The following is a 27,172-nucleotide window of genomic DNA, read 5'->3' on the forward strand; positions in this document are numbered from 1 at the left end:
GCTTTTCTGGAGGAGACCTAGAGGGAGCATCGGTAGCCACACGCATGATTCACACTGGTAGGGAGGTGGGGGTTGCATGGGGAGGTGGGGGGTGGATGCTCCCTTGTGGGGGGCGTTGGTGTCTACTCACTCATGCTGCCTAAGGTAGGTCGTTGACCTTCTTATGGCACTGGAGGCCAGTCCTCCTAGTCACACTCCACGAGCTCACATCGGCCGCCGCCTCATCCCAGGCAGCACTGGCTGCCATGTGGCTGACTCTCCTGGACCCTTGGGGGAACAGGATATCCTCCTGGCCTCCACAGCGTCCAGAGGCCTCTCTCGGTAAGCGTCCCCGAATCTTGGGGCTGGTCTCCTTGGCACCATTATTGCGAGCTGGCTGGGGTTGGCCGAGCAAGTGCAGCTTAGGTGCTGCTCGACCTTGATGGCGGGGGACTGGCAAGCATGGTCCCAGCGACTCAGCTGGTGAGCCTTCATTTGCAGCGAGAAGCCCATGAGGCCTCGTTAAGTGAACCAATTAACATTGAATTGTATTGCCGGCCTCGCTGGGCCGAGCGTCGGAAAGCTCGCGGCCAGTCCCGCTCGCTACAACACTTAGAAATATTTACGGAGGATCACGCCCTTTATCGCAATGGCTTCCTTCCACATATTTTCTGCATAATTTGAAGCAACTTGTGACTGTCTGGGTTAAGGTGAACCTACCCAGGCACTCTCAAATTAAAAAATTATACCCAGATATGTAGGAACCCCTCTTCCTTTAATAAGAAGCACAAAGCCACCCAGTGAGGAAACATTTATTCCACTTCCTATTTTATTTTCCGTCAAGGCAATGACATATGTTAGGATTAAACTGTTGATAACAAACTCTCCGATTCTTTACTTAGGAAGTCATGCTTTTGCATAATTTTGGAGGTTGTGGCTGTGGGAGGAATATCGCAGTTAAGGTTAATCTTGCTTTTGCCTAGTGCTCATCAGCACCCCTTGAATAATGATCTGGACTATTTTTGTGGTTTTCAGCCTAGCCTGAGAATTCTGCTGTACTTGGAGATCAGCTCATTCAGCAAGGCTTTGGATCAAACTCTGATGTATGTGACACAGCACAACATTATGTGAGCCATCAGGATCGTTTCCATAGAAATACTAATCCTCGCAGCAGGAGCTTTCTTTACTGTTGGGTGTAGTGATACTCTTGTGCTATTTATGTGTTCTTCTCTTCTGCTTATCTCATAACCATTGATTACAGAGCAAACCACTCCACATTTTCAATCTTCAGACACCTGCACATGATGTTGCATTGGAAGGCAGGCAGCTGATGGAGTGTTTTTATTCAAATTAATAAACGAACAGGAAACAAATATGACATTAGAATCTTAACATATTCCCAGTATAGTTCAGAATTTTACACTGAATTCATTTCAAGGTGTTGATTACATAACTTGCCAAGTCGCTCTCACTTTATAAATGATGCCTCAAGTTAAACAGCATAGATCTCAATAGTGATATTTAGGAAGTGGCAATCTAAAAGTTAGGTGATGGTCAAATAGCTATAGTACGAATGATATACAGATATATGGAATTGGATGCAAATGGAAGCTTGTTCTTGGTCGCAGCGTAACACATTGATATTGTGTAAAGTCTTTCTTTGAGTCAGCATGGTATAGCACGAACTTCATTGTAAGGGTATAAAGATGTGTGAGGCAAGGTTGCTTTGTTTGTGATAAATGGAAGATAATGATGAAAACTGTCTTGAATATTTAAGCAAATCATAGCATTTGCAGTACACAGTGCAGTGAATGTTATGGAAAAGAACCAGTCCTTGCGTTGTTTGGTTGAAATGCAGAGTATATTATTGTAGCCTAAACTCCGTGGGCGGGATTCTCTGAGCCTCCACGACGAAATTGTGCTTGGCGTGGGGGCGGAGAATGGGGCGTCAGACCGGAGAATCGCCACTAGTCGCGGGCGCACAGTTGACGCGGTGCCGGTCGAGGGCCATTGAATATAATAATAATAATAATCTCTTAGTGTCACAAGTATGAAGTTACTGTGAAAAGCCCCTAGTCGCGAAGAGGCCCCCGCAGCGATTCTCCGCCGACAAGTGGCCAAGTTCCCGCCGGCGTGGTTCACTCATGGTTCCACTGGCGGGAGCTCAGAGTGGCGGCTGCGGACTCAGTGCGCGGCTGCCCGGTGGTGGGGGGGGGGGGGGGGAGGGGGGGAGAAATCCAGGACGTCCAGGCTTGCTATCGGGAGTCACCGATCGGTGGGCGCGCCCACGGTCTGGGGGAGCCTATATTTAGGGGGCCGGCCCGCTGTGTGGGTCCGTCATGTTGCGTGGGGCCACCGCCGCAGGCAGCCGCCACGTGCATGCGCGAACCCGCGGACGGAATTGCAGGGCCTCTTATCGGCAGCAGGAGCTGCGAGGACTACTCCGGGCCCCTGCTAGCCCCTTTCAAAACAGAGAATCCTCTGGACTTTCTCCAAGAAAGTCCAGAATGATTCGTGCCCGTTTTCTCGCGTGCGTGGGGACATAGCCCCATTATTGGAGAATCCCACCCCATATCTAAGACTGATGTTCAAAATAACTTGCTAATTGAACTATTCAATGTTTGCTTTTCTACAAGTATTAAGAATTCTAAAGGAAAAAAAAATACTGCTGATGCTGGAATCTGAAACAAAAGCAGAAAATACTGGACAATCTCAGCAGGTCTGACAGCATCTGTGGAGAGAGAAGGCAGCTAACCTTTGGAGTCTGGATGACTCTTTGTCAAAGCTGTTCTTGCATATAAGAATGGTTTGCAGTAACCACACAGAGTGCCACACCTTTACAAACAAAATAAATACTGATATTGATTCATCAAGATTGAATGCATTTCTACAGGATATTGAACAGGATAATAGGACTGGCACACTAATTGTAAGAGTGTTTTATTTATTTTGGCTGTTATTTCAATTGTACATTGCTTACAATTAAGCTAAGTGATGCAAAGTTTAAGTTAATTGCACTGCACTTTCAGTATCTTGTAATACATCTATTATGCTACACTGAAAATGTTTACTTGAAAAATGAAAATGAAAATCGCTTATTGTCACAAGTAGGCTTCAAATGAAGTTACTGTGAAAAGCCCCTAGTCGCCACATTCCGACGCCTGTTCGGGGAGGCTGGTACGGGAATTGAACCGTGCTGCTGGCCTGCCTTGGTCTGCTTTCAATGCTAGCGATTTAGCCCTGTGCTAAACCAGCCCCTGTAGACCCTTGCTTTCGATATTAATTTTCTCAGAATAATTGATAGAAGCAGATTATGTTTTTGGAATCTCAGTTTTGACCCATTAAGGTAGTAGATTTGAAGATCCCATAATATAACTACATTATTCAAATATTCATAAAATTATTTTGGTTTCACTTCAGCCACGTATTGTACCGCAGAGTAATTTTTCCCCTTGCATGTATAAATCTCAGGTTTGGTCTCAGCTAAAGAAGGTACTAAGCATAGTCCAGGCTGTCCCCCCCTCAGGACATGGGGAAATTGGAGTGAGAATTATCACAGGCTGTTTCACATGTGCCAAAAGTGGCTGGAAACAGGCTTTCTCCCAACCCTCTCATGGAGAATAATGTGTGCCACAGGTGGGGATGGAGGCTTTTATGAAGATGGAGGCAAAATTTGAATTTTTTTCCAAGCCCAGAGGCACAGAAGCCAACTGTAATACTCTACTTACACTCGGCTGAGATCAACCGACACATATGGGGAATCAAGCCAAGGACATTCCTGTTGTTATAAGCTCTGTGTTACAGCAGATGGTGTATTTACCAAGCAATCCATGGGGGAAGAATTTTATTTTCCTATGTTATTCCTACTCGGGTTGCACAAATGTTACGCCCAAGTAAAACCTTTTGGTGGTTCAACTGTGACTCATGAATCAGTTAGAGCTCTACAAATCTGTTCTGAAGTGCATGCACACTGGATATAGTAAGTTTTATAATGAATGGTAATCAATTCTTTTCAGTATTTAGAAACTGGTTGCTGAACAAAGGTAGCAACATAGAAAGATTCACAGCAGAGATGAAAATCATGCAGCCCATCACATCTGTGCTGAACATTGAATACCTCTCCACTCTAATCCCATTTTCCAGCTCCTAGTCCATAACCTTGTGCTTTGCGGCCACCCAACTGCATATCCAAGTGTTTTTTTAAATTAAGAAGGGTTGCTATCTCGACCACCTTTCAGGCAGTGAGTTCCAGACCTCCTCCACCCTCTGGCTGAAAAAAGTGCTTGACTCCCCTCTAATGCTTCCAACAATTATTTTAAACCTGATCATTTGAATCAGAGGCACCTCGCCCCATTGGAGAGTGATACTACTCCTCAAGAATGGCCACAGTGAGAAGGCAGGCCTCCTTGATCCACTACAGCCAAAATGGGGGTTTAACCCACATCATTGGTATTATTCTGCAACATACTCTAGCCATCTAACCAACCCCTGGCTATTGACCTCTCTGCTAACAGAAACTGATCCTTTCCACTCTTGTCTAAGTCCCTCGTAATTTTATCCATCCAAATTAAATTTTCGCTACCCACCTCTATTCCAATGATGACAACCCCAGACTCTCTAATCTTTCTCCATAGTAAAACTCTACATTCCTGGCAACATCTTTTTAAATCTCTGCATCCTCTCTAATATGACCACCTCCTTCCTGTAATCTGAACTGTACACCGTACTCTAGCTATGGTCTAACTAGTCAGGTGTACAGTTCAAACATAACTTACCTGCTGTTGTAGACTATGGGCAGAGTTTTTAGGGGTGGCATGATTTCCCTCACTATCACCTGAAGAGTCAGTGGGGAATGCATCTCCACAGGCACTGGCTACCCCACAGCAATGGAACACTCTGTGAAGCATTAACTGGTTGAAACTGGTATTTCCTCCTTTCACTTGTGAAGGAGACACGCCTCTGAGAGCTGCCTTCAATCTGATTGGCCAGCAGTGCCATCAGAAGTGATAGCCACTGCTAAGGCTAAAGGTAGTACTCCTATTCTTAAATCCAAGATCAAGGATGACAGTGAGTGTGCAGGGTCCTTTGAGGGGGTGGGGGTAATGGGGAGAAGGCTGTGGGTGTCATGCTGGCAAGACCTGGTGGGGAGGGAGCACCTCCTTTGGGGGGGGGGGGGGGGTGAGCATCCAATCGGGAAAGAGGACCACTGATGGAGGTGCCCCCCCCCCCAATCCAAGGCCTGAGAAGTGTGATATGCTGGGTTTCCGTCACCTCACCATTTATTTTGTATTCCCATTTGTCGTTTCCAAATGTACTGCCTCCTATTTCTCCTGATTGAGTTCCATTTGCATCTTTTTTATGCCCACCTTGCCAGTCCATTGCTTCCACCTTATCAACTAAATGCACAATTTTATTTGATCTGCAACCACCTTAATGATACCATTTATCATTGGTGTTTACCATAAACGGCAAGGGTCCTAGTTTGTAGCCATGGGGAAATGACTTTAGAAGTACACCTGTTGACAATTACCTTTTGCATCCTGTCACTAAGGCAGTTTTCGATTCACCTTGCTACTTTCTCATTGATCCCATGAGCATTTAATTTTCAAAATTCTTGTTAAAATGCATATAGAAGACATCAAATGCATTACCCTCATTGACCCTCCTTCTTACTCACACAAAAAGTCCAATCAAGTTAATCAGACACGACCTTCTCTTTAAAAAAAAATCCATGCTGACAGTCCTTGTTTAGTCTATATCTCTTTAAATAATTTATACTTTTTCTCAGAGCTTTTTCCAATAATTTGCCCATCTCTGAGGTCAGGTTGACTGTCCTGCAATTACTTTGGCTATCCTTTCTACCCTTTTTTAAGCTCAGTTTACTGGACGGCTGGCTCATGATTCATGATGCAGAAGCCAAAAGCGAGGGTTCAATTACCATACCGACTGAGGTTATTCATTAAGGCCCCTCCTTACTTACCAATCTCGCCTGCGGTGTAGTAACCCTCAGGTTAAACCACCCGTCAGCGCTCTCAAAAATAGGGCGCAGCCGAGAATCCTCTGGGACTTCGGCAACTTTCATGTATCTTTTCTTTCTTTTTTAAAAGAAATCTGCAATAAGTCGAACGGTGGCATGCAAAATGAAGCTAGTAATTAGTTGAACTCCTACCAAGACCGTTGCACTCTGCCTGTTCTCCAGCACCACCCCTATACCTGGAGAAAATTGAACCCAAGCCCCCACTATTTCTTCCCATGCTGTGGTAGAAGTGTGGCCGAGAAGTTTTTGAACAATGAACTTTGTAAAGCTTTCTGTAATGGTGTGGACAGTGACCTCTTTCAGCTGATGGTGCTGCTTATTGCTTCAAAGTCAGCAGTGTTTTGCCACCAGTATATTGCACTAACGTCCAAATTTGCAGTATTTTCAAATCCTGCTTGGTCGTGAGTAGGTCAGGGTTTTTTTTACTGTTAACACTGCATCATCACAGCCTCTATTGTAGCGAATGTTACCCCACTGATTCTTCTTTGCTCAGTGTTTCTCTGCAGGACTTCCCTTTGTTCTGGTGGCAATCTGTCATCTTGCAGCTCCTATTACAGCTTCTGCTTTGTGGTTTGTGATAATTAACCTTTATGTTGCTATGGTTATAATACCCCCCTCCCTTGAGTATAGTCAGGCCTCAGCATATTAAATGGAAAGGGTAGGTTGAGTGGAGCCACCCTAGTAATGTTGCATGTGTTCTCCATGGGGCCTTTTTCATTCATACTACCGTATTCTAAGTGTGTTGCCATGGTTACACCAGTTTTAACTGCAAGTGTTGCTAAAATCTATTTGCAAATAGATGGGAAGAGCAGGGGGATAGTTATAATTTATGAATGATATTTAATTGTCAAGTCAACAACTTGTATTTTTCCTCCTGAATGTGAGTGTGTGTTCTGTTCATGCGGGGAATAGGTTGATAGAAGCCGAATAAAGCCAAGAAGATTGGCTAGAGGAAACGGACTACATGACTGAAAGGAGGTTATTTTATTTAGGCAGGGCAAAGGATAGCGGAGAAAGCTGTGAGCCTATCAGCTCCTGTCTCTTTGCTTACCTAGATTGATTATTGTCTCCTAGTGCATCAAGTATAAGGGGCACAGGGCAGCACGGTGGCCTAGTGGTTAGCACAACCGCCTCACGGCGCTGAGGTCCCAGGTTCGATCCCGGCTCTGGGTCACTGTCCGTGTGGAGTTTGCACATTCTCCCCGTGTCTGCGTGGGTTTCGCCCCCACAACCCAAAAAAAAATGTGCAGGGTAGGTGGATTAGCCATGCTAAATTGTCCCTTAATTGGAAAAAATAATTGGGTAATCTAAATTTTTTTTTAAAAAGTATAAGGGGCACGATCTACTGGTCACATTGCGCTCGACTGGGAGTACGGCATATCCGGTAGATGCTTGGAGAAGCTCCCGTGGGCTTCCTGGCAGCCAGTACACTTGACGACATTGTCCAGATCTTGAGAAGCGTCAGAATCAGGACCCCGCCCACAATGGGCATGAGAAAACTGTGCTCGCTTAAGTCGGTTATAACCTGGCTTCAGCGAACTCGCCCAAGATCTACCAGTCTCCCAGGTAGTCCTCAGCCGGGTGCTGTTCAGTACTGGTCCACACAAACAGTGACCAGTCAGAATGGCACTGGGGGTCGCCCGGGCCATGGGCAGGGTCTCCCGAGCAGGGGAGGGGGCCACCCGGGCCATGGGCAGGGTCTCCCGGGCCATTGTAGGCCCCTGGGTGGCCCTCCCCTGGAACATGGACACTGTGGCACTGCCAAATTGTCTAGGTGGCACAGTAAAGCTGGCAGGAGCACTGTCTGAGCACTGCCAAGGGTTTAAAAGTCTTCACCCCCAACACCAACTCCTCTGCTCTTGAAGCACCGCCAACCCCATTCTGCCACCTCTTGCATTCTTGTCCTACTTTGTTGCCTCTTTGCGGTCCTTTGATTCTGGTCTTTTTGACCCCTCCTTTTTCCAACATTGGTAGCAAAGCTTTCATGAATAAACCACTCTACTCTCTCCATCATTAGTCCATTACTGAATCCACAGTCTGAGTGCATGTTCTCCCGTCTCATTAATGAATCCTAATGATTCATGTCTGGAAAAGCAGAATAAACTAACCTAAGGCATCCTAATCTGCTTGACTCCTGGATTCCTACATTTACCCAGATATTCAGCAAGTAAAGGCTCATTTACTGAGGTGGCCTGTGATCGTAGAATCATAGAATTTATAGTGCAGAATGAGGCCATTCGACCCATCTACTCTGCACCGGCCATTAGAAAGAGGATCCTACATAAGACCATTCCTCCACCCTATCCCTGTAACCCAACCTAACCTTTTGAACACTAAGGGGAAATTTGGCACAGCCAATCCACCTAACCTGCACATCTTTGAACTTGGGGAGGAAACCGGAGCACCCTGAGGAAACCCACACAAACAGTGGGAGTACGTACAAACTCCACACAGTCACCCGAGGCTGGATTTGAACCCGGGTCCCTGGAGCTGTGATGCAGCAATGCTAACCACTTTGCCACCGTGTTGCCCATATGATGGTGAACCTGGGGAAGATATCTAGTATAAAAACCCAATTTTTAAAAAAAAATTTAGATTACCCAATTATTTTTTACAGTTATGGGCAATTTTAGTGTGGCCAATCCATCTACTCTGCACATTTTTTTGGGTTGTTGGGGCGCAACCCACGCAGACACGGGGAGAATGTGCAAACTCCACACGGACAGTGACCCAGAGCCGGGATCGAACCTGGGACCTCAGCTCCGTGAGGCAGCTGTGCTAACTACTAGGCCACCGTGCTGCCCTATAAAAACCCAAATTAACAACTGGCATTGGAATAGTCGTTCAGGGGTTGTGCAGTGAGGGATACAGGAGACACAGATGGCAGAATAGATGCTTTTGTTTTTAAATATGAGGGAGTCAGTGAACATTTCTATAATGGTGATGGGAAGGGGAAGCAGGTTGCTAGTGAGAGCAAAAATTAGATTGGGACTTGCCTTTTCTTCAATGATCAAATAATGGGGTTTGGTAAAGTGGTCAGTAAGAGATGGCAGTCAGGCGATTTACACCATGTGTACTCCTTAAGAAAGTCCAGAGTGATTCTCCAACCTGCAGGGGCTAGCAGGGCCCCGGAGTGCTCCTCGCAGCTCTGGCTGCGGATTTGGGGCCCTGCACTTCCGGTCGGGAGTCCGCGCATATACACGGCGGCCTGCGGCGGCCGCCCCATGCGACATGGCGGACTCATATCCCGGACTCTGATGCAAGAAGTAGGTCTCCCCGAGATCACACACGCTCAAGGATCGTTGCTGCCCAATCACTTGCCTGGCAGTCCATGAGGCACCCCCGGCGAAGGATTCAAATTTCATAATTTTCATCATTGATAATTTTATTTCAAATTTGATGTAAATAACTTGTCTCCCAGTCACCTTGGTGACATCTGAACTCGAGTCACCAGATCATTAGTCCAAGCCTTTAGATTGTTAGTCCTATAAAATAATCATGGTTCTACTGTACTAGGTGCTGTCTTTAATTGCTTTTTTGTTACAGCTCAGTTAGCTGGAAGGCTGGTTCGTGATGGAGTGCAATGCCAACAGCGTTGGTTCAATTTCTATACTGGCTGAGGTTATTCATTAAGGCCCCCGCCTTATTTACCAACCTTGTCCCTTGCCTGAGGTGTGGTGATCTTCCGGTTAAATCACCGCCAGTCAGCTCTCTCAAAGAGGGGAGCAGTCTTTGGGACTTTGGCAACTTTTGTGTTTATTTCATTTTTCAAGAAAAGGAATCAGTAATAATTTGAACGGTGGCATACAACTGATAGAAATTGACTTTTCTAGTCAGCTATAGCCATGAGAGTAAGGGAAGATGATAGAGGTTTAATTGAGAACTCATTAAAAATAATTAACTGTAATCATATTAAGCATTACTTCAGTGCAACAATAGCTGGGAATCCACTAAGGGTTAATCCAGATCATACACTCTAATTTCTATAATTTCTTAGGTTTCACATTAGCAAATTGCTTGAGATTGCAAGGTCAGTGATGTCAACTAGCTAAAAGGCCGCATTGTACGGTACAAATTGGGCGGCTGTCCAGTACGAGTAGTTTCGTTTCTATAGTAACAGTCTAGGGTTGATAATTTCTTAACAAAAACTGTGTTTTTCTAATTAAATTAGCAAGTGATGGAATGAGAAATTAGCACCAATATATTTAATTACATATATCTCTTAAATTGATGGACAGACAGTTTGGCCGAATTGGGTGAATCATAAATTAGTTAAAGCCAATCAGAAGTAAAAAGGAGGCCAGATCTTAAGATAATAACCTCCTTAACAATCACTTACCGGGTTGGAAAATCTCATTCTGGAATCACCCTATCTATATTTCTGAAACCTATGTCTTTGCTGCTTGCTTTTGCTAAATCACCATCTTTCTTTTGTTTAAATCTCTTAGTTATGTTATCCTGTGTATTATGATTTGAAGAATTACCACAATCTATAATTGAATGAAAACTCAACTACTGTATTCACTAAAGACAATCAATCTGGCCAGCTTGCTGCAGGGCTAGTCGGAACTTCCTAAATGTTGTATTGAAAACAGGTTTACCAGTGTCACAGCTGACAAATAAAGTACAAGTGGACTTAAGAACAGACGTGACCTCTTGTTATTTGGAAACTGAGAAGGGATAACGGATATTCAGGGTTCCGAATAGACACAGTGATCCATCAACAACTTAAAGCTGGAACTTAACTTAATTCCTACCCAGACCTAAATATTCATAATAGACATCGTTATAGAACATAAAACTGTACAGGACAGTACAGGCCCACTTGGGTGGCAACTTTCAGAGATCAATGGGCATGAACGCCGAGATCTCTCTGCTCCTCCACATTCTTCAGAACCCTGCCGTTAACCCTGTCATCCGCATTCAAATTTGTCCTACCAAAATGAATCACCTCACACTTATCAGGGTTAAACTCCATCTGCCACTTTTCAGCCAAGCTCTGCATCCTATCAGTGTCTCTTTGCAGCCTACAACAGCCCTCCACATTATCCATTATTATTATTATTATTCTGGTACTTAAATCTGCACAGTAAACTGGAGCTAGCTATTCTGGCAGGGGACCAGAATACAGTGTTCTCACCTTTCGAAAACTGATTTGAAATTCACCCCAGCTGAAAACACTTGTTCCTCCCAGGATGTCTAATGTGATATTAATTTGAAAAATATTTTCTGCTAGTCTGCTAAATGACAATAGCTATAAGGCCATATTTTAGATATATATTTAATGCTCCTAATTCCTAATGTCTGAGTCCACAGCACAGAAATGATCCATTATTCAGCACTAGTGTTGAGTCCTATATTATAAATATGACTACTCTTCAAAAATATTTTGTTGGCTGTGGAGCACTTTGGAATGCCCTGAGGCACTTCCTAAATTCAAGTTTATCTTGGAATCATAGAATTTGCAGTGCTGAAGGAGGCCATTCGACCCATCGAGTTTGCACTGCCCGTTGGAACGAGCATCTTATTTAAGCCCACACCTCGACCCTATCCCTGTAACCTAGTAACCCCACCTAAACTTTTTTGGACTCTTAAGGGGCAATTTAGAATGGCCAATCCACCTAACCTGCACATCTTTGTTCAATTGCTTTGAAGTTTTTTCCCTTCTTATGAATTACACAAAAGTTGTAAGTGTGAAGTGGAACTGTTATGCTGTTGTGTAGTGTGAGATTGTCTTTTTTTTTTACTTGGCTAAGGCGTGTTTGTTTATTCTAAACAATGAGTTTTTACCTGGAATCCAATCCATGCTGTGTCTGACCTTCGTGCTGAAATTTATATTGTCTGTCTAGTGCTCCATACTGCTAACATCTGCCACCCAGAAGGCCGCAAGATATCACATTAAGGACCCCACACCTAGGAAATACAAAAAAACTTGTAAATTACAGACACCTTACCGACTTGCATCAGCTATCCCTTTTTGTATGCATCTTTCCTGAATTTCAAAATGGCTACTCAAGATACTGTGTTTTTTTTAATATTCCGTTTAATGGAAAGTTCTTTCACATAAGTTCCACAAAGGAATATAAACTTCTCTCCAGGTACTCCCAGTAAAGAACTGTGCCAGAGTGTGGTTTTGCTGCCATTATGAATGATGGTTAAAGAGCTCCTCCTTCCACGAAAGCTTATTTTTTCACAAAACCTACTGGTATCAGAATATATAGCTGACCCATATATTGACCTCGTGAGGATTTGAGGACGGGGAGAAAGCTAGCTGCAAGTTTGACCAGCAGTAATCCTTAATGAGTGAACATTTTCAATGAACCTTATCCCATGATTATAGTTGTAGCAGAGCTTGGTGCATTGTAGGCTCCCCTTTATTTTCATTTGTGATTGTTCGTGGACTCTGCATACATCCTATATATTTTACCATTAAAGTTATTTGAGTGTCCAAGCACCTTTTCTTTGTAGGTGCCTTTTTTTGCGAGTGCCTCCTCCAAAGATTTTTTTTTATAAATTTAGATTACCCAATTATTTTTTCCAATTAAGGGGCAATTTAGCGTGGCCAACCCACCTACTCTGCACATTTTTGGGTTGTGGGGGCGAAACCCACGCAGACACGGGGAGAATGTGCAAACTCCACACGGACAGTGACCCAGAGCCGGGATCGAACCTGGGACCTCAGCGCCGTGAGGCGGTTGTGCTAACCACTAGGCCACCGTGCTGCCCTTCCTCCAAAGATTTAATTGTACATGCACGTTCTATGGGAGGGCACATTAGCACAGTGGTTAGCACTGTTGCTTCACAGCGCCAGGGTCCCAGGTTCGATTCCCGGTTTGGGTCACTGTCTGTGTGGAGTCTGCACATTCTCCTTGTGTCTGCGTGGATTTACTCCGGGTGCTCCGGTTTCCTCCCACAAGTCCCAAAAGACGTGCTGTTAGATAATTTGGACATTCTGAATTCTCCCTCCGTATACCCGAACAGGTGCCGGAATGTGGCAACTAGGGGCTTTTCACAGTAACTTCAGTGCAGTGTTAATGTAAGCCTACTTGTGGCAATAAAAATTATTTATTCAAAATCAGATTTGATCAAAAATAATGAATACTGAAATTTCAGTGGAAGTTGAATTCAGCCTTTTTGCACTTATTTTATCAATTGCAGAAAATGGACACCAAAAATAAAGACAAGAAGGGTACAACTGCTGATTTAAATTTAAGTCTGTTGGACCCCAGGCAGTAAGGCCAATGGATTAAAGAAAAAAAAATTGAAACAGAAAATATTTGAAAATAGAGGGCAAACAAGGATGGGGATTAGAAGCTGGGCTAGCCAGGGACACCCACATCTCGTGAAAAAGAATTAAAAAATAATAAACTTGGTGTACACCATGTGGCTCCATTGCACACATTGTTTTGCCCCATGACTGAATAAACAAACTAATCACTTAGATCGGTTCCAAAAATTGGCCAGAAATAGCAGTAGATTAACAGATCGGAAAGTGCAGGGACATTGTCCCTTTGGATGCATTAATACTGTTTAAACTCTCTGCTATTGTTGTAGCAGTTGGTGGTTTCGTTATTGCAACTTTTTCTTTTAAGAAAAGCTTGTCTCACTTGTGTTGTGTTGCACATCATCATTCTGAGCACCATAAAAAGCAGCTATAAATTGTGCCTCAGTTTGTTTGACATGTTAGAAGTTAAATGTTTTTCAGTGAAGACAAAAATACCTTTTCAATCTAAAGTTTTGTAATCCATGCTTTCTGACTGTATCCTCCTCTTTTCTTTTCAGAGGTGACGTTAAAAGTCCATGTGAGTGATTCAAGTACACATCAACCTTTGGGTAAAGCCTTCATTGAGATTTTTACCAACCAGACCTCATTTGCCTCCGGATATTCAGAAGCCGATGGGGTAGCCTTCATCACGTTCAGCTACACCCTTGGAGTTCAGCTGCTTATTGCTGCAACAAAAAGTGGTTACGTCCCAAACTCCTCACCATGGCTAGCCACCAAACTGCCCTGTGAGTTTGATATTTTGTACTCTCTTAATTAAATAAAACGTTTTGTATACATATCTGCCCCTTTTGTGAATAGGGAAAGGCCAAAGGATTTGATTTATTATCACGTGTACCGAGGTACAGTAAAAATTATTGTTCTGTATACAGTCTAGACCGTTCATTCCATACATGAAAAACATAGGACATACATAAATACAGAATGTAAATACATAGAGACAGGAATCGGGTGAAGCATATGGTGTGTAGTACTACTCGGTAGAGAAGATGTGAGAAGAGATCAGTTCAGTCCATAAGAGGGTCATTCAGGAGTCTGGTAACAGCGGGGAAGAAGCGGTTTCTGAACCGGTTAGTGTGTGTTCTCAGACTTCTGTATCTCCTGCCCGTTGGAAGAAGTTGGAAGAGAAAATATGCCAGGTGGGAGGGGTCTTTGATTATGCTGCCCGCTTTCCCAAGGCAACGGGAGGGTAGACAGGGTTAATGGAGGGGAGACGGGTTTGCATGATGGAGTGGCCTGTGTTCACGACTCTCTGTAGTTTCTTACGGTCTAAGCCCAAGCAGTTGCCATACCAGACTGTGATCTAGCCAGATAGCAAGCTTTCTATGGTGCATCTGTAAAGATTGGTAAAGGTCAATGTGGGCATGTCGAATTTCCTTAGCTTCCTGAGGAAATATAGGCGCTGTAGTGCTTTATTGGTCATAGCGTCAATGTGGGTGGACCAGGATAGTTTGTTGGTGATGTGCACACCTAGGAATTTGAAGCTGTCAAACATCTCCACCGTGGCACTATTGATGCAGATAAGGGCGTGTACGACATTTCACTTCCTGAAGTCAATAACCAGCTCCTTAGTTTTGCTGATATTGTGGGAGAGATTGTTGTCGTTACACCGTGCGATTATATTCTCTATCGCCCTCCTGTACTCTGATTCATCATTGTTCGAGATCCGACCCACTACGGTCGTGTCATCAGCAAACTTGTAGATGGAGTTGGACCCTTTGAAAACTTGTGAAAAAAATTTGGGCAGCACGGTAGCCTTGTGGATAGCACAATTGCTTCACAGCTCCAGGGTCCCAGGTTCGATTCCGGCTTGGGTCACTGTCTGTGTGGAGTCTGCACATCCTCCCCGTGTGTGCGTGGGTTTCCTCCGGGTGCTCCGGTTTCCTCCCACAGTCCAAAAATGTGCAGGTTAGGTGGATTCGCCATGATAAATTGCCCTTAGTGTCCAAAATTGCCCTTAGTGTTGGGTGGGGTTACTGGGTAATGGGGATAAGGTGGAGGTGTTGACCTTGGGTAGGGTGCTCCTTCCAAGAGCCGGTGCAGACTCGATGGGCCGAATGGCCTCCTTCTGCACTGTAAATTCTATGATATCTATGACCCAAATTTTGCTGATGTGTTCAGCAAGATGTACACAATGTGCAAATGATTTCCGCATCTCTGAATAGGTTAAATAGTGGGCAAGGGAATATTGCTCTCGCAGCTTGATTTTACTTTGGGGGGGGGGGAAAGTTTTTCATATGATTGCTGATTCAAAATTCACCATTTTCTAAAATGTATTAATCTCTGCAACTTTATTCAATTGAGTAGCCGCAATGAGCTCTGGAATTATGCATTGTTGCCCTCATAAAGAATAATGAACGTTGGCTTAACACGTGTTTTCACACAACACTCAACACACTTACATTAAGGGGTCTCTCATTTAAGGTGGTGAGGAATTTCTTCTCTTTGAGGGTTTTTATAGTGTGCTAAAACATAAACACCCTCGCTTGCCCTGAAAAGCTACTTTTACAAAGATGGAGTTTCATTCCCTCAAAAGAACCTTTTTAAATTAATTTTTTTCAAGTTTGTTCTATGATTTACAGATTTTCTTAACCCCACATGTATGCCACTATCAAAACACTGGAGGTTGCCAGTTGACCAGAACTGGACCAGCCATTTGGCTGCAAGAGCAGGGTAGAGGCTGGGAATTCTGCGGAGAGTAACTCCCCTCCTGACTCCCTAAAACCTGTCCACTACCTGCATGTTAGCACAGTGGGTAGCACTGTTGCTTCACAGCTCCAGGGTCCCAGGTTCGATTCCCGGCTTACATCACTGTCTGTGTGAAGTCTGTACGTTCTCCCTGTGTCTGTGTGGGTTTCCTCCGGATGCTCCAGTTTCCTCCCATAAGTCCCAAAAGACGTGCTGTTAGATGAATTGGATATCCTGAATTCTCCCTCTGTGTACGTGAACAGGCGCCGGAATGTGGTGACTAGGGGCTTTTCACTGTAACGTCACTGCAGTGTTAATTTCAGCCTACTTTTGACAATAAAGATTTATTTATTTTAAAAAGGCTCAAGTCATGAGTGTAATGGAATACTCTCCGCTTGCCTGGATGAGTGCCGCTCCAACAACACTCAAGAAGCTTGACATTGTCAAGGACAATGCAGCCTGCTTGATTGGCACCCCATCCACCACCCTAAATATTCACTTCCGCTACTATCGACACATTGACAGCAATATCATTTTGTAGATATTAATACGTATCACTTCACCAGCATATTGACCACAACACAAATGGTGGATCCCAAATGTGAGTCAGGAGCGGGAATTCCTGTCTAAGGGAGTCCATGCCTGTGACTCCGCCCCTTGCCCATAAAGAATGATGGAACTTTTGCTTCTTACAGATGATGAGAAAACCACTGGAAATAGCTCGGGTTAATCCAAATGTTTTCCTGGGAGTTCACTCTGTTTCCTACCAATATTGTGCAGGAAATTGAGTAAATTTTCTGACTCTATAATTTTTAAACTAACCTTTTTAAACTGGCTGAGAGCCTGATTAATTTCACATTGACAATCTGAATAGGAGACAACGTTAGAGCTATTATTAAAGCTTTCAACAAGCCACTTGGATCAATTCAAGATAATCAGGCAGAGCCAGCATGGTTTTGTAACAGGGAAGTTATATTTAAACAATTTATTGCAGTTCTTTGAATAAGTAATAGGTGTTATGAATATAGGAGAATCATTAGATGCACTGTACTTAGATTTTCAGAAGGCATTCGGAGATGCCTCATCATAGGTTACTGTGGAAATACAAGCTTATGGTGAAAGGGGTAACATATTGGCATGGATAGAAGATTGGCTAGCTAACAGGAAATAGAGCAGGCATAAAGGGGTCATTGTTTGAACATAGAACATAGAACAGTACAGCACAGAACAGGCCCTTCGGCCCTCAATGTTGTGCCGAGCAATGATCACCCTACTCAAACCCACGTATCCACCCTATACCCGTAACCCAACAACACCCCCCCTTAACCTTACTTTTTAGGACACTACGGGCAATTTAGCATGGCCAATCCACCTAACCCGCACATCTTTGGACTGTGGGAGGAAACCGGTGCACCCGGAGGAAACCCACGCACACACGGGGAGGACGTGCAGACTCCGCACAGACAGTGACCCAGCCGGGATTCGAACCTGGGACCCTGGAGCTGTGAAGCATTTATGCTAACCACCATGCTACCGTTGGCAGAATGTAACAAGTGTGCCACAGGGATCAATTCCGGCCATAATATCCTGAGGAGACTTGACGGTGGATGGGGGAGAATCCAGAACTAGGGCCACTGGGGCTTCAACTTTTTACAATTTATGTAAATGATTTAGATGATGGGGCTTATGGTACGGTGGCTAAATTTGCTGATGATACATAGATAGGTAGGAAAGTAAGTTTTGAAGTGGACATGAGAAGGCTACAAAGGGACATACGTTAAGTCAGTGGACAAAGATCTGGCAAATGGAACATAAAATAAGAAAATGGGAAGTTGTCGATTTTTGTGGGACAAATTTTTTAAAAGCATGATCTAACTGGTGAGAAATTGCAAACTCTGAGATGCAATGGGATCTGGGTGTCATAGTGCATGAATCGCAAAAGGTTAGTATGCAGGTGCAGCAAGCAATTAGGAAAAGATAATAAAATGTTATAATTTATTGTGAAGGGAATTGAATACAAAAGTAGGGAGGCTATGCTTCAGTTATGCAGGGCATTGGTGAAACCACAACTGGCATACTGTGTACAGTGCTGGCCTCCTTATTTAAGGAAAGATGTAAGTGGATTGGATGCAAATCAAAGAAAATTTACTAGATTTATATCTGAAATGGCAGGTTGTCTTGTAAGGAAAGATATCCACTGCAGTCTTGATGAGCAAGAGGCCACTTGATTGAAACATATAGGGCAGGATTCTTTAATAATGGGGCTATGTCCCCACGCCCTGGTGAAAACCTGCGTCAACCACTCCGGCGTCAACAGCACCCGAAAGTAAGGAATTCTCCCCTTTCTAGAGGGCTAGGTTGCCACTGGAGTCGTCCCCACAGCTGCAGCCGGCGCGGAACGGCCCGCACGAGTCCGCGCATGCACGGACCGACCGCCGTATTTCCACACAGGCGCGAGGGTTCCCTTCCCCATGCCGGCCCACGGGCAATATGGCGGAGCCCTACAGGGGCCTGGCACAGAGTAAAGAAGGCCCCCACGGAACCAGCCCACCTGTCAATCGGTAGGCCCCAATCGGGGGCCAGGCCACTGTGCCCCCCCCCCCCCCCCCCCCCCGCCCCAGGATTGCCCCTGCACACTCACCTTCCAGGTCCTGCCATGTGGGAGGTGAGTAATCTACGCCAGCGAGACTCGGCCAAACTCGGTGGCCACTCGGCCCATCGGGGCCTAGAGAATCGGTGGTGGGAGGGGGGGTGCTGTCAACGGCCCCCGACCGGCGTGATGGCGATCCCGCGGGCGCCCGAGAATGCGGAAGCCGGCGGTGGGGCACGAATCTCGCGCACCCCCCGGGGATTCTCCGACCTGGCGCCAGGTCGGAGAATCCCGGCCATAATATCCTGAGGAGACTTGACAGGGTGGATGGGGGAGAATCCATAATTAGGGCCACTGTTTTTTTTTATAAATTTAGAGTATCGAATCAGTATTTTTTCTTTCCAATTAAGGGGCAATTCAGGTGGCCAATCCACCTACCTTGTACATCTTTGGGTTGTTGGGGTGAAACTCACGCAGACACGGGAGAATGTACAAACTCCAAACTGACACTGACCCGGGATCAAACGCGGGTCCTCAGCGCCGTGAGGCAGCAGTGCTAATAACTGCGCCACTGTGCAGCCCTTGCTAGGTCCACTGTTTAAAAATAAAGGGTCATTCATTTAAAATGGATATGAGAAAAAAAAATTTCTGAGGGTTGTGAGACTTTGGAACACTCTTCCTCAAAAGGCGATTGAGGCGGAGTCTTTGAATATCTTTAAAGCAGAGGTAAACAGATTATTGATGAGCAAGATGGTGAGAGGTTTATCCGGGTGGGCAGGAATCTGGAGTTGAGGTACAATTCAATTTGCCATGATCTTATTGAATGGTGCAGCAGACTTGAAGGGCCAAGTTGCCTACTCCTAATTCGTATGGTCTTATAAATCTGAATTTATCATTTTAAAACAGATGTTGCAGAATTGATTCTGTGCTTGTGATCTTTTTTTGAGATGTGGAAGGAGAAACATTTAATATGGCAATTGCCAAGCACTTTCTGTTGGAATATTGGAACTGATGGGCTCTGTTTGAATGAGTGGCAAGAAATCCGGGCTTAGTTTCCATTTGTATTTCTTCTGCTGAAAGTTAATGTAGAATCTTGGAAATCCCATTCTCAAAATTCGGAACTCTTGAACAAACAAAATTGTGAACAAAATAAATTGTACAACATGTGGTTTTTTTTAAAGTCAAAATTAGCATTGCTGGGTTAATGTAACATTGGGGGATTTCAGTTTCTTTGGCTGCTACTAGCTTCAGATATCTGGTGGGATTGATGCTTCGTTTTGTCCCTTTTTGGCAGGTGCTACTGTAGTCTCAGAAAAAGAGAACATTCAGCAATTTTGCACACTCCATCTGTATTTATAAGTTAGTAATTAGTGTATAAACTGTAGAACATTTGGCACAGGAACAGTCGGTTGCTAATGAGTTTGGCGAGAAGCATAACATTCGATTCACTCATGTACTTGTATCATGAACCTGACCTTGAATGCCTTGGGTTATATTGGTTTAACTCTACTCGGTCTTTTGTTTTGATAACCAGAATTGTAATGCAAAGAAAAATACAAGTGCAAATGAGGTTAGCTTTAGTAAACAGAAGAGCTGATTTGATTTCTTCCTCGGGATATGGTGCCCATGCTGCCTTTGTTTAGCTGAATGATGTTTCCTGTTGTGCTTTCATCTGTGGGACAGTTTCATAAGAGCCACAGCGGATACTTGTGACAGTCCTTTACTTCTCCTAAATATATTTGAGCACCAATTTCGTTTTTCATCTAGTTTAAACATTAATTTAGAATTCTAGCACAAAACTTATCAATACGCGTGTCTTCCACAAATCATGATACTGAGTGTCTAAAGGTGCTGAAATAATTTTGCTAAATCCAATTGTGTTGTATGAGATAACTATTCTACAGGGTATTCTAAATGACACAATAATTTAACGTTGTTCCTTAGCAGTGTGTTCCCAGTGTAGAATGACCTTGCTTTGAATATTAACATCTGCAACATCCAGAAAATTCACTGGGGATTACCATCATTCCCACGTTCCCTCTTCATATTCAACTAAATATATTCTATTCTTAGCATCATAACTACATTAAAAAGCAACCTTTTAAAAAAAAAAGATACACAAACACCAGCTATTGGAACCAAGTATTAATAAGACATCTTTGATAGACCAGAGGTTTACCCCTCTCATGTAAATCCCTTGCTTTGTGACAAAGCTTATTGGTGTGCTCAAAATGCACCATAAGAAGCAGATTACAGCAGCGCACAGTTAGTTACAGTGTAATTAAAGTTGGTCAACCTTTCAGACATTTGTGGAAGCACAATAAGTAGTGGCAATGGAGCAAAATAAATTACTGCTAAAAAAAAGGCATGTCGAAGCTTTTCGTCTTTACTCAAGGGGACATAAATTTAAGGTGAATGGTAGAAGATATAGGGGGGATGTCAGAGGTAGGTTCTTTACCCAGAGAGTAGTGGGGGCATAGAATGCACTGCCTGTGGAAGTAGTTGAGTCGGAAACATTAGAGACCTTCAAGCGGCTATTGGATAGGTACATGGATTACGGTAGAATGATGGGGTGTAGATTAATTTGTTCTTAATCTAGGACAAAAGTTCGGCACAACATCGTGGGCCGAAGGGCCTGTTCTGTGCTGTATTTTTCTCTGTTCTATGTTCATCAGGACACTTCAAGAATACCAATATAAGGGGGAAACAACAATTTGTACTGCATGAGAAGAGAGTGCTGATTGGTTGGCAAGTGGACTCTGGTAGGGACGTTGCCATGGAGGATGCACCAGCTGATGGTGGCTGACAGTTAATAGCCAAGATTGTTTGAAAGTTAAACCAGGCAGCTTGATCCTGATGGGTCAAGGCATTGCCCAGGAAGGAGTCAGCAAATAGCTGTTGCTTATTTTATTTGGCTAAAAACAGACGCAATATGTGTAACTGTTTTTTCTGTCTGCAAAGAACAGGATCCTGTGTATTAGCCCAAATGTCTGCACTTTCTTCTCGTACAGTACAAATTGTTGATTTCCCCTTTTAAAATGGTATTCTTGTAAGTATCCTGATGAGTGTAAGACAAAAAGCTTCTATTTTTTTGTCAGCAATACTCTTCTGAACAACCAAACAATAAAATTAATTGATTATTACACTGACCTCAGACAACATAATATGTAAGTAGTATTTTGAAACCAAATCATAGAAATCCCTACAGTGCAGAAGGAGGCCATTTGGCCCATTGAGTCTGCACCAACACTTGGAAAGAGCACCCAGTCCCCCACCCTATCCCTGCAGCCCCAGCCAACCTGCATATCCCTGGACACGCGGGCAATTTAGCATAGCCAATCCACCTAACCTGCATATCTTTGGACTATAGGAAGGAACCCACATAGACACTTAAGAATGTGCAAACTCCACACAGGCAGTCACCCAAGGACAGAATTGAACCCAAGTCCCTGGTGCTGCGAGGCAGCAGTGCTAATCACTGTCCCACCATGCCGCCATATATCTAAAGCAAGTTATGAATGTACAGCACTGTAGGAATGATGCTTTCCTAGCTTGTTCATCTTGTACTAATGCTGCATTTCCCATCTTTCTCGGTTGTAATAGCTTAAAAATGCTTATTTGCCTACTCTCAAAGTTACTTTAGCCTACCTCCAACCTCATACCAAATTATAAGTAAGTTTAACTTTTAGAGCCAATTCCCTGATGTTTACTTAGTTTGAAATAAAGCAAAAAAAAAGACTTGCATTTATATAGTGCCTTTCATGATCATAGGATGCCCCACAGTGTTTTACAGCCAATGAAGTGTAATCACTATTGTATGGAATGCTGGCCTTTTTTGGCTCAATTATCTGTTGTTTTTCGAGCTCGTTTAGCTGACAAGCTAACTCATGTGCCTCTATAGTTGGCTCTTGATATTATACTGCTGTTTTTGTTTCATGGAGATGGTGAAAGGAAGGAGACCCCATCTCTTGTGGATAGCGCTTATGCTTCTTGTTAATGTAACTGGTGTAGTTTAAATTTTACTGTTGTCATTTGACTACATAGCACTACATTTCAAAAGTAATCGGTTGTAAAACACTACTTCTGAAGATGTGATGGAGCTCGATCAATACAGGTTCTTTCATTATTTTTACTTTGTTATAATAGCTGGTACTCACTGGCTTTCAGGGTTTGTAAATGTCATTAGTGTTTCCCTTTGTGCTATTTATAGTCGAGGTAAAATCATTTTTTCAATGCTCCTGGAGCTGAGTTGAAATCAATGGGTGGAAAATGTAGATAGTGTGTCAAGTTCTTAAATAAAAACGAAGTGCTTGAAAAATTGAACTGGGCTGGAAGCATCTGTGGAGAGAAGCACAGTTTACATTTCAAATCCAATATGACTCCTTAATAATAATCTTTATTGTCACAAATAGCCTTCCCATTAACGCTGCAATGAAGTCACTGTGAAAAGCCCCTAGTTGCCATATTCCAACACGTGTTCAGGTACACAGAGGGAGAATTCACAATGTCCAAATTATGTAACAGCACATTTTTCAGGACTTGTGGAAGGAAACCGTAGCACCCAGAGGAAACCCTTGCAGACACAGGGAGAAAGTGCAGACTCCGCACAGATAGTGACCCAAGCCAGGGATCGAACCTGGGACCCTGGAGCTGTGAAACAACAGTGCTAACCACTGTGCTACCGTGCCACTGTTCTTCACAACATTATTAAGTGGTCACATTTTTAACATGTGCTATACACCAGAGACACGAAAATGAAAAATTGCTACTGGGAACATTTTCCCCTCATCACGTGGTGCCAGAGTATTTTTTAATGCCCATCTGACTCGCAGAATGAGTCTTTGTAACATTAGTTCATCTGGAAGTGGGCACCTTTGACAGAGCAGCAGTCCATCACCTTAGATTATGAGTTGAAATCTGATTATGTGGCTTAAATCAGCAAGCGTCTGACGGAGAGATGAGCATGCTGCTAACTTGAGCCAAGCTGACTGCTTTGGAGTCTGTGCTGACAAAAGATGAGTAGATGGCTGCTAGGAGATTCAGCTTGTGATCAGTGAGGAATAAATATGAATAAGCTTCTAACCCAGTACGTGAACCTGGAAGTCTTGGCACTTGATGTAAGTATTTCACTTTGTGAATGTGCTCAATACTGTTGCAATTCCTTTTGAGGGTTGGCCATCTGCAATGTAATGTTCTTGAAGATTATAATCGTGCTGTAACACTGCATAAAAAATAAAATAATGGTTCACAGTTTATCTTCGATCGTTCTTTCACAGAGAGCATCCTTCTCCAGTTATGCTCAGCTAAAACAAACTTCCTATGAGGGTAATCTGCTCTCCAAAATCTTCACCAGCATTATAGTATGATGTGGAGATGCCAGCATTGGATTGGGGCGAGCACAGTAAGAAGTCTTACAACACCAGGTTAAAGTCCAACAGATTTGTTTCAAATCACTAGCTTTCGGAGCACTGCTCCTTCCTCAGGTGAATGAAGAGGTAGATTCCAGAAACATTTATATAGACAAAGTCAAAGATGCCAGACAATGCTTAGAATGCGAGCATTTGCAAGTAATTAAGTCTTTACAGAGCCAGAGAGAAGGGTAACCCCAGGTTAAAGAAGTGTGAATTGTCTCAAGCCAGGAGAGTTGGTAGGATTTCGCAAGCCAGGACAGATGGTGGGGGTGAATGTAATGCAACGTGAATCCAAGGTCCCAGTTGAGGCCGTCCTCGTGTGTGGAACGTGGCTATAAGTTTCTGCTCAGCGATTCTGCGTTGTCGCGTAAACTGAAGGCCGCCTTGGAGAACGCTTACCCGGAGATCAGAGGCTGAATGCCCTCGACTGCTGAAGTTGTCGCGCATCCTGAAGGCCGCCTTGGAGAATGCTTACCCGGAGATCAGAGGCTGAATGCCCTTGACTGCTGAAGTGTTCCCCAACTGGAAGGGAACATTCCTGCCTGGAGATTGTCACGCAATGTCCGTTCATCCGTTATCGCAGCATCTGCATGGTCTTGCCGATGTACCATGCTTCGGGACATTGGTCAACCGGGACCTGGGATTCATGTCACATTACATTCATCCCCCACCACCTGGCCTGGGCTTGCAAAATCCTACCAACTGTCCTGGCTTGAGACAATTCACACCTCTTTAACCTGGGGTTACCCCTCTCTCTGGCTCTGTAAAGGCTTAATTACCTGCAAATGCTTGCATTCAAAGTATCGTCTTGCATCTTTGACTTTGTCTCTATAAATGTTTCTATCTAAATTTTTCTGGAATCTATCTCTTCTTTCAACTAAGGAAGGTGCAGTGCTCTGAAAGTTAGTGATTTGAAACAAACCTGTTGGACTTTAACCTGGTGTTGTAAGATTTCTTACTGTAATTATAGTATTGCATTCCTGTTCCTGATGAAGTACCTCATACAACTGTAGAACTGAAGCAGACCTGTGCCACCTTCACCTTTAACCCATTCGTGCCAGTGTACAAGCACGGCACTGTGCTGTCTTTCCCATTCCGCCAATGTATTTGGGAACATTGAAATTCCTGACTAGATCAACTTGCTGCAGCCTGGCCTGGCAAGGAAATGTGTCACTTGTGCTTAAATTAACATCAGGCTAATCAAACTAATTGTTTTTAAAAAAAGGTGTTGAAAACCATGCATCTGTGTCAACTTTTATCCTTACTTGGCAGAAACTTTGTTCTAGCATATCTGCCCCATGCATGTTAAAACATTTTCCCTAAGCTGATATAAATGCTATGATGTGGAGATGCCGGCGTTGGACTGGGGTGAGCACAGTAAGAAGTCTTACAACACCAGGTTAAAGTCCAACAGGTTTGTTTCAAACACGAGCTTTCGGAGCACGGCTCCTTCTTCAGGTGAAGAAGGAGCCGTGCTCCGAAAGCTCGTGTTTGAAACAAACCTGTTGGACTTTAACCTGGTGTTGTAAGACTTCTTACTGTGATATAAATGCTGACCATCTAACTATTAAGTTTCAAATGAAATTTACATTGAGAACCTAGACAAGCCCTGAAACCGAGGCAAACTTGGCTTATAAGGAAGCCGTTAGTTAAAAGCATCAATTGTCAAAGCCTCCTCAGTTCCAATTTTACCTAAATACTATTGGTCAAGTGTTTTAAGAATTTGGAAGGGTGATTGGTGGAAGGATTTAGTCACCCAAGATGCGTCTCTCATGACCAGTATTTGCAGTCCTTGCTGCTGTTGACAATACTCTTGAAAATTGTCCATTAGGCACACTAACTTTACATCCTAAACAATTGCAGCTGGAATAATACAAACCTAAAACATTTCTCTGCTAAGCAAGACCAGATTTTGTGAATTTTGAAAGGAAAGTTCAAGAGATTGAGATAATTAGACTAGCATACCATGTATTAATTAGATGGAACTACTTCTGTACCATTTCAGTTTTATCCCTGCAAAGTGTTTCTAAAAACTTTAACCTCTACTACTGACAATTTCTAATGCAAAAATATACAACAACAAATCGAGTTTAAATTGTGCTTAATTAATGGCTAGATTGAATTAGAGTGTGAGGAGTGTAAATTATTACCTTAGGGCTGGGAAATACTGGGAATAATGAATGTTAGCCCTGAACTTATTTTGAACTAGATTTCGAGAAATATTTTTAAGAACAATTTTTTTATGTCACTTTCAAATTATTATGTTTGAAATGCTGCATCTTTTCCCAAGAAAAATATGGCAGCTGGTAAAGGTTTGAATTAAATTTTTGGAGGAGGAGGAGGATGATCAAATTTGTAGGGTGCACAGTAAGCTGTTTCTTTTTTGTGATTTTTATGTTTATAAAATATTGGTTAGATAGATCCATTAAAGGAAAGAGAGGCTGGTGTGTACAAAACAATGACCTTGTAGTCTCTTTCGTTAAAAATTAATTGACTGGAGAATGTTAATTCACCAGGCTGAAAATAGCTTGTATAGAGCCAGTCGACGGATATGGCTATTCATACAGTCATGGGTCGCCAATCATCCATAATGCCGTCATGCCCTTCACTTGTAAATTGCAAGATTGTGTGAAACCGTTGTTTATAGTACATTATGATAGTTTAGGCAACCTAGTTGCCGTCCAAATTAATAATCATTCCAGAATTAATGAACCAGAAGTTTGTAAATCGTAATGATGCAGGATTTTGCAAAACGGACATTTCTTTTTGAAATTCTGTATTTTCTAGCTTCCTGCAAAGCAACGAAGGTCCAACTAATATTCATATCTTGATTTATTTATTTTTCAGTGTTTTCATGTGTGAGCCTGCTTCTACATCCTGAACGGTCAGCAACCCTAATGGTGTATGAAGATATTGTTCAGATTGTCTCAGGATTTCAGGGTAGGTACTCGAGGAATATGACAAATAATTTCAAATGATTACTTGAATATTGTTATCAGAGACCTGCTTAATAATATTACTGTTGCTGGACTCTGGGAAATACCTTTGACTTGGCACCAGATTTAAATTAACATCTGGAAAACTGAGATTCATGCTACAGAGATCAAACTTGTAGCAAGTTTTCTTTGATGTCAACGGTGAATGACATCACTTCATCGTTGACCACAACATTTATTTTCCTCTAG

General features: G+C 43.3%; 1 protein-coding gene across 1 annotated transcript in view; it reads left to right on the plus strand.

The window, feature by feature from the left end:
* fam171a1 (family with sequence similarity 171 member A1) overlaps positions 1-27,172 on the plus strand; it is a 209,516-nt gene that overhangs the window by 105,206 nt on the left and 77,138 nt on the right. The window contains exons 2-3 of the mRNA XM_038797952.1: positions 13,799-14,026; positions 26,835-26,927. Coding sequence (XP_038653880.1) covers positions 13,799-14,026; positions 26,835-26,927 — 321 coding nt within the window. The remainder of the gene's footprint in view (positions 1-13,798; positions 14,027-26,834; positions 26,928-27,172) is intronic.

Source organism: Scyliorhinus canicula, chromosome 5 (assembly GCF_902713615.1).
Source record: "Scyliorhinus canicula chromosome 5, sScyCan1.1, whole genome shotgun sequence".
NCBI classification, from domain to species: Eukaryota; Metazoa; Chordata; class Chondrichthyes; order Carcharhiniformes; family Scyliorhinidae; genus Scyliorhinus; species Scyliorhinus canicula.